The sequence below is a fragment of the Nelusetta ayraudi genome, unplaced genomic scaffold (genome assembly GCF_046127955.1).
Source record: "Nelusetta ayraudi isolate G7.1 ecotype Tasmania unplaced genomic scaffold, CSIRO-AGI_Nayr_v1 ptg000008l, whole genome shotgun sequence".
Taxonomy (NCBI): Eukaryota; Metazoa; Chordata; class Actinopteri; order Tetraodontiformes; family Monacanthidae; genus Nelusetta; species Nelusetta ayraudi.
The window spans coordinates 2,350,957-2,362,289 of record NW_027466058.1 but is presented as its reverse complement, the minus strand read 5'-3'; the positions used below and the strand labels follow the sequence as shown (position 1 = coordinate 2,362,289).

Here is an 11,333-nt window from a genome sequence, read left to right as displayed (position 1 = left end):
CAGCTTGTGGCTCGTGTTTCCAGCCCAAATATTTGGCCTACCTAGGATACAACACCTTGGCAAATACACCTCAACTTTTAACCCAGACTCTGGACCCACTGATGTAACAAGAACTGAAGATAATCCCTTGTGCTCAGTCCAATATTCTCAGAGGAGTCCCAGACACTTAAAACTATAGCAGAAACATCCCTCTCAGCCATTACATAACAAACCTGGCCGTCCGACCAACCAGGCCGAGCAAGAGTTTATGGAAACTCCCTCACTTGACTACAGGATTAAAGTGTTTTGGTCATAGTGAAATTCCTTTGGAGGTTCCAATATAAATAAAGCAGACGGAGTGCTGCAGTGCTTGAAAGCAACTACGAGCAAGACTTCCTAAATCATAGGTGCTAAACTCTGGCCGGAATGCAATTACATTTGGCTCACGAGCCAGCTGGCTGCTGGTATTATACAGCACATGTACTGCTGATACTACAAATCTCAAAATGCTCTGCTCAATCAGGACAGGATGTTCATTTAAGGATATGATTAATTGGTTTATTGTTGTTACTTTAAATTTACTTTCATTTAGATTTATTATTAGCATTTTTAAATTTATTGGAAAGGATCACCGTTGAAATTTAAATCAAAAGGCTGCAAATAAAAGAGGTATACGATTTTTATTTACATTTTATTTATTTTGATGAGCTTTTTTTTTTCAATTTGAAATTCAATTTTGCTTGTGCGCAATATTAAGTTATTTATTGTATAGTAGTAATCTTTGCTTGTTCTCTATTCAGGTTGAAGCAAAACTTGTGTGGGCCCATATAAAAAGGTTCACCGCTATATCTTAAGGAAGATTTTTAGCCACTGTAGATTTGAGTTTGACACCCCTGTCCCAAATATATTCCTGAGAAAAATCACTTGTCCATTCACTTCATACCATCCACCCAGCGTTGAGCAGCTCCGCTCAAAACACAGAACTCCCCTGTCCCAGACTGCAGGACACAGTGGAGAAGGATGACCTTCATCCCCAGCTCCTTCGTAATGAGCGGTGACCCAGTTAAGCCCGTGCACTCCCAAAGGACATGCACTTCATAATCGAGCACTTTATAAATTATTCATACATTGTCTGTTTTGCTGTATGTTGTTTTTATGGTTTCTGATTGATTTTAAATGATGTGTCACTGTGTTTTTGTTCTTTCTTTGTTTTAAAGCTCCTCTCATGCCCTGTGAAATTGTGCCTTTGTAATAAAGTGATTTGACTGATACAGCAGGTTATTTAGGAATTGAGGAATGCCTATGTATGTTTACCATGTAAGCCCAATTCTAGACTAAGAAACCAGAAAATTATTTTTCCCCCCGCTTGTCTTTTTATTGACAAAGTTAAACAGGGAGAACAATTGAAGGATAAGGAGTTTTTACATATGCGCAAAAACTTCCACATTTTTGCGCATATGTAAAATAAATTCAATTTTTATATTTCAATTTCCTTGTTCATGTCAGGGTTTCAGGGTTCCTATAACATTATAAACTTGTAAAAACAAATATGTTTTTATTCTTCTTCCCTTCAACTTTTTTCCGGGTCATTACACGGTGGAAGAAAAGTCAAAACTCCAGATTTCCACATTTAAACGCGACCTGGTCGGTTGATAATCTACAGAAAACGGCGTTGCCGCCGAATCTCACGCCATACGCTGATGTCAGGGCGTGACCCCCGCGCGACTGCGAGCTCACCCCACGGCCAGCTTCCCGCCTCCTCCGTGAGCGCGGACAACCCACAGGGCCGCCCATTGTGCCCCAACGCCGCCGTCACGTCTTCTCTCGGCGGGGCACGGGGATGCGAGGTAGGGTTGGGGAGGGGCAGGGGGAGGGGAGAGAGGAGGGATGGGTGGAGAGAGAGGGCGGGGTTGGAGGTAGGGGTGGGGGTGGGGAGAGAGCGCGCACAGCTGTATGTTATCATCCCACCGAGTGGGCGCAAGCGCTCGGTTTCATTTCTCCCTCAGCTCCGGCCGGTGGTGGTGGCGGTGGAACTTTTTTTTTCCGGTAAGCTTTCGCCGTGGAACAAAATCGCTCCGCGTGATGAGTAGAGCACGCCGCGTGCGTTCGTCCGCTCGGGCGATGCTCGCGCGACCACCTCTGCGCAGCGGGGATGCGATCGATCCGCTTTAGATTTTCACCTAGCAAAGCTACTTTTACGTCTCTGTATATCGACGTACGACTAAAAAAAAATACGTAGGATAACGTTTTTAAGGGAACCGCCTTTGTCGGCAAAAGCCGGTGAGTCGCGTGCGAAGGCGCTTCCTCTCTCCACGTGCGTGCCCTATGGAAAACAGTCCCGTTACGTCTGCTGTTACCACTGTTAAAAGGCTCCCTACACACTGAACGCGTCAAGCGCAGGGGGGGGCGTCAGCGCAGCCATTCATTGTGTACGTACACCAGAAGCGTCAGCAGAGCGTGAGCAGAGCGACCGCGTAGACGCTCTGCTTCGCTCCAGCACCCTCTCCAAACAGGACGCGTCTCACGAGCAGAGCGGCTCGCGCAGCGGCTAATCGGAATTGTTTGAAAGTGTTTGGCTGTAAATCTTATATTACATTTATATATTTATTTATGTATTGTACGTCTGTCATTGATCTTTGTGAACATGTGTGTTGTACGTGTTCATTAAGCAATACTTCAGGGTTGCTTATAGATTTTGTTTGTCCTGAGGTCTGTCTGTTTCTGTCCATTGCCCAATTTATCTCTTGAGTTATCTTAAACCTCATTAAAGAACAGAAATCCAGCAATATAAACAATCTGATCCATCTCAAATTCATTGTCCTGCTCTCTGTGGTTAACAAACACTCTCTTGCATTTCCATAAACTTGTGCTGCTGCCCTGTTGTGGGCTTTCATTATAATCGAAGGCATTGCAGATTACCATGTTTCGGTCTAAAGCAGGCCTGATAATCGGCACATAGATATTATCAAGCTTGGTCCGATCAGAATGAGGCAGATTTTCACCAGGGATTATGGATGAACGCATCGCGTGCAATAAGCAATTTCAACCTGCAATGGTCCAAATGGTTTCTAAGCTTCCTGTAGACACATTGATGTTTTGCTAATATAGATGGCATGGTAACCCTCATCCTTTATTTATTCATCATACTTTCAATTTTAAACGGCAGTTTCTCATATTTGGAGGGTGATGGGCAAAGTTAAAACATAACTGCACATTTGTCCATCCAACTGGTCCAACGTCAAGGCTATTTACTATGACTCATCAAGAGTTGCGCGGGGCCGTTTGCTATTTACAGCACTGGGTCACAGTGATGTATATGAAAAGAATGATTTACGGCCGAGGGAGAGCGGAGTCAGGTGTTGTTCTCCAGCTGTAAATGCAGGTGTGGTGAGCGTCCAGCCGAGCAGCAGAGCGTGATGTGATCGGCCCAAATGGAATATATAGTTCAGAAACAGTGCAGGGAAAAGAGAACAGAGTGACTCATGTTGCTGATGGGAAACGCGTTGTGCTAGAAATTCAATGGATGCAGCGAGACCCTTTGTTTGGCAGTGGCAGTATTTGAAATTTCTGTTCATTTTATTGTGCCTAAAGTTTTCCAGCACTGTGACAATATTGTGAAGCTATTGTGAGAAGGTTTTGGACAACAAACTGTGTAATTACAAACGGGTTTGTCAAGGAAACACGATCCAGCTGTTTGAGCTGATGGATTTGTTTTGAGCGTTTGCAAATCAGGCACTGGGTATAATTTGCACAGAGTTTGAAACGCTGACAAAAGGTCCTCCGATCGAAACAGTTTTTCCTCACACATCGGCGAGCTGGAGCGAGAACATTTACAAAGTCTTTGAAAGAAATTCTGCCTTGCAGGGCTCACTGGGCCATTCAGTGCAAACCTGAATCCAATAAACCAACAGGATTAAAGCCTGTAACACTTTCAAAACAACAGAAAGGGAATCTTATTCTGAAGGTTACTCATTCACAGTGAAGTTGGAAACCACCCCGATGTGAAATAACACTGCAAATCATTTGTCCGAATTCAATAATTCAAAATATTTACTGGCTTTGTTCCTGTGACTGCGGATGTGACCTCGTTACTTGTCTTTGTGCTGTTTAGGTCCAACATGGAGGCCTTTAATCACAGGATCAATACTTACTTTGAGTCATGGCTGGGTCCCAGAGGTAAGTCACTCTCGAGTGTCTCATTTAAATCAGGCCCAGTTCCTCCATTACAGACAATCCCTGCCAACTCCGTCGCAAGATCCCATCACAGCCGCAAATGTACGTCCGACCGCGTTCTCCATTTGTGTCCAGATCAGCGGGTGCGAGGCTGGTTGCTGCTGGACCACTACCCAGCAACCTTTGCGCTGACAGTCCTCTATCTCCTGATCGTGTGGATGGGGCCCAAGTACATGAAGCACAGGCAGCCGTACTCCTGCCGAGGTGCCATGATGATCTACAACCTGGGCCTCACGCTGCTGTCCTTCTACATGTTCTACGAGGTAAACGGAGGTCTCAGGCCCTCGTATTGTAGCCGCGCAGAGATGTGCCGGCAGGCTAGAAACGAACCAGAACCACACGACACAATGTCTCCAAAGAGGTACTGAAAAGTTTTGCTTTGTCGGACCTTCCGCATTCGTTTGGAAGGGGGCAAAAACGGCGGGAGCTGCACAGCGTCCCCAAGGAACTGACGCATCACCTGCTGGACTGAATAAGTGAGGATTTGCCGCCCTTTGTGACATCATAAAGGAATGACTTGCAGCAACAGCGTTTAGCAGATATCGTCCGATAAGCGTAGCAAACAAAGCAGGCGAAGCAGCTGACAGACGGGCCCATATTGTTACGTGTAAGGTGACTTTTTTTTTTTATTGCATGAGGCCTCTCAATTAGTACTGTGACTTTCAGAAATTGAAAAATAATCCCTTGCTGGTGAAATGAAATCATAAATCCATCGCCCGTCGCTGATTACATAACGTTTGCCTCAGTTTGATTCAACAGTGGGAGAATAGTGCAACTAGCTGATGGTGCAAGTAGAAAGAACATTGCAAAATGGTGTGGTGTTTTCAGCGAGGGAAGAAATGGGCATGAGCCCAGTACATTTTCTTTATACTGCGGGTCGCTCGCAGCTCTGGTTGCCCATGGCTGCAGGCCTCTCGATGAGAGGGGCAGGGGAAAAAAAAAAAATCTGCCACTAGACACGATGTAATCCCCCACCCAGCGGGACACAGCTGTACACTGACAGGCCTCACAATGCCCTTGCAGCCTCCTAGCGTTAGCAGGAGAACTGCTGTTGATAAAACGAGCAGAATTGGATTGAAGTGACCTCTTCGCCGCCGCAGAAAGAAGTGGCAGCGTCACGACGACGATCGCGGTTCCAATCTGATGGCTCCCTGCCTGAACGGTGAACGGCATCGAGCAGGATGATTGTGTTTGCATGCGGCTAAACCCTGTACTCTGACAAGTGCCCCCCCCACACACACACACACCTCAAAGAAAACAATTAGCGAGCCGTCGGACGTCCAGGTCAACACAACCTGAAGTGAGCCAAAGTACAGCCTGCGTCAATGGCGGCAGGGCAGCAGACTTCCTGCAACGATCGAAGCCCAGGAAGGTTTCAGTCAGTTCGATCCGTCCAGGTGCGGCTCTGAGGGACCAGTCGGTGGCCGGCTGGGTCGGCTGCACGCGGCAGCCCTGCAGCCCTGCTAGGTTAATCAGCCGAGTGTGTTACAGCACTCGCCGCAATCAGCTGATCCGTATTGATTTTGATGAACCGGTGCCAAGTGCATCTGTCAGCGTTTGAGCCTCTTTATGTGTCAGTCAAAGGGATAGATTTGGGACTGTTTGTACTAATCGCACCGAGTGGAACATCCGTCACGGCTCCACAGTGCGTTTGCTGTGTCTACTCGCTCAGCTCGCAGGCACGCACGCCTTTGTATTTCTCGGCCTTGCAGCGTTTTGAATTTCACTTTCACTTTGCATCCTTCTCGTTTTTTTCGGGGGCTTCTCATCGTTGCTCACCCACTCGTCTGTCCTCCTCAGCTCGTCGCAGCCGTGTCTCACGGTGGCTACAACTTCTACTGCCAGAAAACCCACGGCCCACAGGACGTGGATAACAGGGTAGGTTGGCTTCACGCCACCTGCACGCTCTACTCTATTCACACTGCCTCTGGGTTTGGTTTCAATTTAAACCGATGTTTTGAAACATTTCATCCTGAAATGAGGAGTCAGCCTTCTGTTACTCTGTTTTCTTTTTTTCTTTTTTTTTTAATCTCTTGACTCATTTCTGTGGGCAAGCACCTGCAAATCCCTGCAGATCAGCTTTAGAAACTGAGTGTCATTTTGAACCGGGCTCACGGCGTCACGATGACTCATCAAACGTCCCCACAGAGTTCGGGGGCTCGAGGTCTGGGGCGACACCACGTAATGGCTCAACAATGTAACAGTGCTTTGGAAAAACATTGTATCTGAAACTGAAATTCCAGGGTGAACATATACCAGGCTGTATATGGAAAAAAAAAATTTGACTGAAGACTTTCTGAATCTTGCTTGTTTTGTATTGAAAATCCATTTGTAGATTGGTTCCCCGGTCCATTTTTTTTTACCATTATTGAGCGCTCGCCCACCCTTGACATTTAAGTCCAATTAGTCCAAATGGAAGATGGGGTGGGAACGCTGTCTGCAGGACGCTGCCAAGCATCCTCCCTGACAACAGTGTTGTTAAAAAAACAAAGCTGTGAAGGCTGCACTTCTCTAGTGATAAATGAGTAAAACACACACACACACACAGCTCGATCCATTCATCTGTTTTCTATCACCGCTTGTCCTTCGCCACACCCGGATGACTAACTGTGCAGTCGTGGTTGTGTATCCCAAAGGCTTCTTGTCTCTTTGTCTCCTGTTGCGTCTCCTCCCCTCAGATCACCAACGTCCTGTGGTGGTACTACTTCTCCAAGATCATCGAGTTCATGGACACCTTCTTCTTCATACTCAGGAAGAACAATCACCAGATCACCTTCCTCCACATCTACCACCACGCCAGCATGCTCAACATCTGGTGGTTCGTCATGAACTGGATACCCTGCGGCCACTGTGAGTCCTTTCAAGTGCGACGTCGGCCTCCGGCGATTCGGATCCTTGCGCCAGCGGCCGTTTTGGCCCGGCGGCGCCCTGAATAATTCAGGTGATGGCTGGTTGAAGCCATTAGCCCTGGAAACGGCACGTTTCAGCCCCGCAAAGAGCTCAACGTGGCGCTTAATGCCTCCCAACAATGAGCTTTGGCTTTTGACTTGCACTCAGCAGAGAAGTTTATAAAAACTCCAGTTGGAAACATCTCTTTACAGCTCTTCATCTGAATGTAACGCCTTCCGCGATCAATCACCAGTGTCTTCCTCTTGCTCTGCGTCCACTCAGCTTTCTTCGGCCCCTCTCTCAACTGCTTCGTCCACGTCGTGATGTACTCGTACTACGGCCTCTCAGCCATCCCGTCCATGCGGCCCTACCTCTGGTGGAAGAAGCACATCACGCAGCTGCAACTGGTGGGTTCCCCCCTGCAGGTTTCAATCAAAACCTGTGTGGTTTTTTTGTTTTTAATTTTCCGGGAATATTTGTCATTGTCGGGGCGTAAAAATGACACAGCCGATGGTTATACACTCTGGTCAAAACCCTTTTAAAGAGCCAGGCTAATAGGTGCGGCAGACAAATGACTGTGACTCATCTGTACAAGCACAGCCAACTGCACTGGCCTTTTAGTTTGTCACAATTTCAAAATGCTTTTCTCCAGCAAATCGAATCATCTTGCTGCCTGCAGACTGACTTTGAGCTCCTCCTCCTCCCCGAGGCGGCCAGCAGCCGACAAAGTCCGTTTTCACTGAGGTCAACGTCCTGCTGATCATATTCTACAGAATCAAGCAGAACATATAGGCTTTTTTTCCCCTCCCCCCCCTTCACATGGAGATGTCTTGCATTACACTCGTGCATTAGCACATAGTCTTTCCGGCTCTGCTGGAGACAGAAGCTCTTGAAACATAGAGAGTAAAAGTGAAGGATAAAAAGATTCTCACATCCCCTTGTGTCATACCTATATTTTGTCTTAAAAAAATAAAATGTCACAATTTATAAAATAAGATTATTCTCTTGCCAAGGGTGTAATCTAATCATTAGTAATCACAGATGGTAAAATAATGGCGTAAACGCAGTATGTTGCGGAAGTGGCGATGCTCTCTCTCAGCTTTGATACATGGCAGACGGTTCTATTCCTGGCTCCGGATCAATATCACAATTCTATATGCTGCCATGGTCACCTTCTCGCTCTGTTCCGTCTGTGTGTCGCTTCCTCACAGGTCCAGTTCTTTTTGACCATGTCACATTCCCTGTCGGCGGCCCTGTGGCCCTGTGGCTTCCCTATGGGATGGCTCTACTTCCAAATAAGCTACATGGTCACGCTCATTTTCTTCTTCTCCAATTTCTATATACAGGTGAGTGGTTCCTCCATTGAATTGATTTTTTTTTTTTAACCTAGTTTTAAAGATAAGAGCGGCCTTTTGTTCCAAAATAGCACAACCCACTTAAGGAGCGCAAATTCCCACATCAGTCTTTTTATCACAGAGCTCTGTGAAAGACACAAAGGAATATGTAACATTTCGATATAATGCTCATGTAACCCACAAAAAATATAAAAACGTGGCACATTTATCATTGCAATTTCATTTCATTTGGTTGAAAAAAAAAATCTGAGAAGATTAACAAAATAACCCTTCTATTGGCTGTCTAGTTGTTTTTCGTCTGGTCAATGTAAATCCAGATGTGCAGTTTGGTGTCGTGGGCAAATATTTACAGTACTCAAGCTGTTGTCTGCTGTTCACGACGTGTTTTGGCTGCAGTCAAAGTAAAACCTGCTGCCTAATAATTTGCCTAATACCTGCAATAACTTTAAAGGCGGGCCATCGAGAATGTTGCAGCCTTATCATTACAATGAATGTGTGGTCTGTGCTATGACCATGTCTCACAAATATGTTTGTAAGCTTGTGAGCATTGTGTTATTTATATTAAACATAAAATAAATATAAAAATAAAATGTCTAAATGAATAATTAAGATAAGACGTAAACAAAGAACACAGTTGGGAAAACACCTTAAAAACTTCTATAAAACACAGATCAAAATATCCATAAATACAAAACCTACTTTGTCGCTCATTTTTTCAACACAATAAGATACGTTAGTTTTTATACTGATGGATCATCTTTCTTTCTGTCTCTCCCACAAGACCTACAAGAAGCACGGGGCTTCTGCAAAGGACACTCACCGGAACGGCTCGTCTCTTTTAACAAACGGACACACAAAGGCGGAACACCGCGCGCACAAGAAGCTGAGGGTGGACTGACCTCGTGGCGAAAACATTGCGTGCGTTTCACTCTATGCATAGGATGATGCTGCTCAGAGGTGTATTTATTTTCTTATCTAGAATAGTCTTCGTTCTTGAGGTGAAAACAAGCCATAGCCACGTCCAGCCAAGAGGGGGCCTCGGCTGCGCGCCCGCGCACACGGTCTTGCACCCAGTATTGAAATATTTTAGTTAAAAAAAAAAAAAATGTTGGTGTCGGGATACAACTGCTCAATATTTCCCCCACGTAATCACCAGCCGAAGCCAGAGCCCTTTCGTCTTGGCGACCAGCACTCGACGTTAGCCTGCGTCTCCTCTCCACGGCCAACCCGAGGGCCACCTGAAATAAAATAGTGCGGCCGTTCCACAGCGCGGAACCAGAGCGTACATCCCCTACGATGCTTTGGCTCAACCTCCTGCTCGTGATGTCGCACGGACACTAAACAGACGCTAATTTAACCCCCCCCCCGGCCCCCCCAAAAAAGAGCATGATGTGCTGCAGCACATTTCACGTTTATATTTGAGGCCTATTTGGTTATTACCCCCCCCTCCCCCAGAACAACTGTTCTGTGTGTATCCAGTATTTGGATCTGCCGCAACTAGAACTAAACAAGATGACGCCAGCTGTATTAATATACTGTATATTTTTAGCTGAACATTTGGAGGAGTAAAAAGTTACTTTTGTGGAGAGTCAAGCCGTCTCGGAGGGCCCACTGCAGCATGATCAGCAGTGGACACATGACATTTTACGAAAATGTGGAAACAAAAGATTATTTTTGAAGAAATGTAAAACTTTTTTGCAGTCTATGCGCAAGCAGCGTGCCTTCTAGACCAGCCTGCATTTCCCAATGTAGCTCTTGTCACACCCATAAGCTCTCATAGTAACAGAATTCCCACTCCGATTCTGTGCCTCGCCTGTATTTCCTTAGTGGGTTTTTTTTTTCTTTCTTTTTGCTTCCTGCATCGCTCACTTGGCACACGCTGAAACACATCATGAATGAGTCTTCATGTGATCTTTCATGCGGAGACGAATGAAATCCCCGAAGCTCTCAGTAGGAAATTTTTCAAATGCTTGAAAACGTAGTTACGGCGGCACCTGAAGGTGGACGTCCATGAAGGGCATGAACTCCCGATCGAGCGCGACTTGTTACGCAAGTACATGTGCGACTCGGAGGGAAATCTCATCAGTCAGCAAACATGCAGGCATCATCATCATCATTATCATCAGACTACTCCACAGATTAGTTCTGCTCGTGCAGAAGCCTGTGATGTAGTTAAAAAAAAAAAAAATTGTCCGTTCTTTATGCCTATTATTACATCCAGCAGTGGCATTAAGGCTTTAATTTAAATACCGAAGGGCAGCGTTGTTTGCATACAAGTTCGCACAAATCAAATGAAAAGGGAGCAGCCCAACAGACATTATGAACAGTTCAAACGACTGTATATTTTCTTTACACTAAGTAAATCCGGGTTTACATACTGTATATTGTAACTCAAGCTTTACGTGCTGTAACACATTAAAACCGCACTGAAACCGTCACGCTGCTCGCCTCCTTGTTTTCCCTGGTGTCTCACCGCCGCTTGTAGGATAATCGCATCATCCAATAAACGAGTCCGTTTCTAGACTTGTAATTAAAAAAGGCTGAGAAATACTTGCAATGTGACAGCCTGACATACTCTTTGAGCAAGTGAGGTGTATGGCTCCTTTCCATTGGCATTTCCATGTACTTGTGATAGTCATCACAGATACGCTAGTTTTAAACTTGGTTCAAAATCATTGCGCACGCATTTATCTATTCATCTGTTTTTTTTTACAGTCTTATTTCAGCAAGACGGTTTGTATTTGTGTCGGTGCTCTCGATGCTTTCTCTGGCGGGCAAGCAGGCATCAGTCTCAGCAGAGCGCCTGCTTTCACCATTTTCACCATCTCAATCATATCAGCCTTCTGCAAACTCAGTGAAGATTAGAGCCAGAGTAGT

The 11,333-nt window shown here is 45.7% G+C and overlaps 1 protein-coding gene across 1 annotated transcript; it reads left to right on the top strand.

Annotated features, from left to right (window-relative positions):
* The first annotated feature begins 1,942 nt into the window (after positions 1–1,942).
* On the top strand, positions 1,943–10,894 carry elovl5 (ELOVL fatty acid elongase 5). Its single transcript, XM_076018700.1, has 8 exons — positions 1,943–2,025; positions 4,091–4,155; positions 4,288–4,475; positions 6,013–6,090; positions 6,891–7,062; positions 7,384–7,508; positions 8,313–8,447; positions 9,238–10,894. The coding sequence occupies exons 2-8, from the start codon at positions 4,098–4,100 to the stop codon at positions 9,352–9,354; spliced, it is 873 nt and encodes a 290-aa protein (XP_075874815.1). The 5' UTR covers positions 1,943–2,025; positions 4,091–4,097; the 3' UTR covers positions 9,355–10,894.
* The last annotated feature ends 439 nt before the right edge of the window (positions 10,895–11,333 follow it).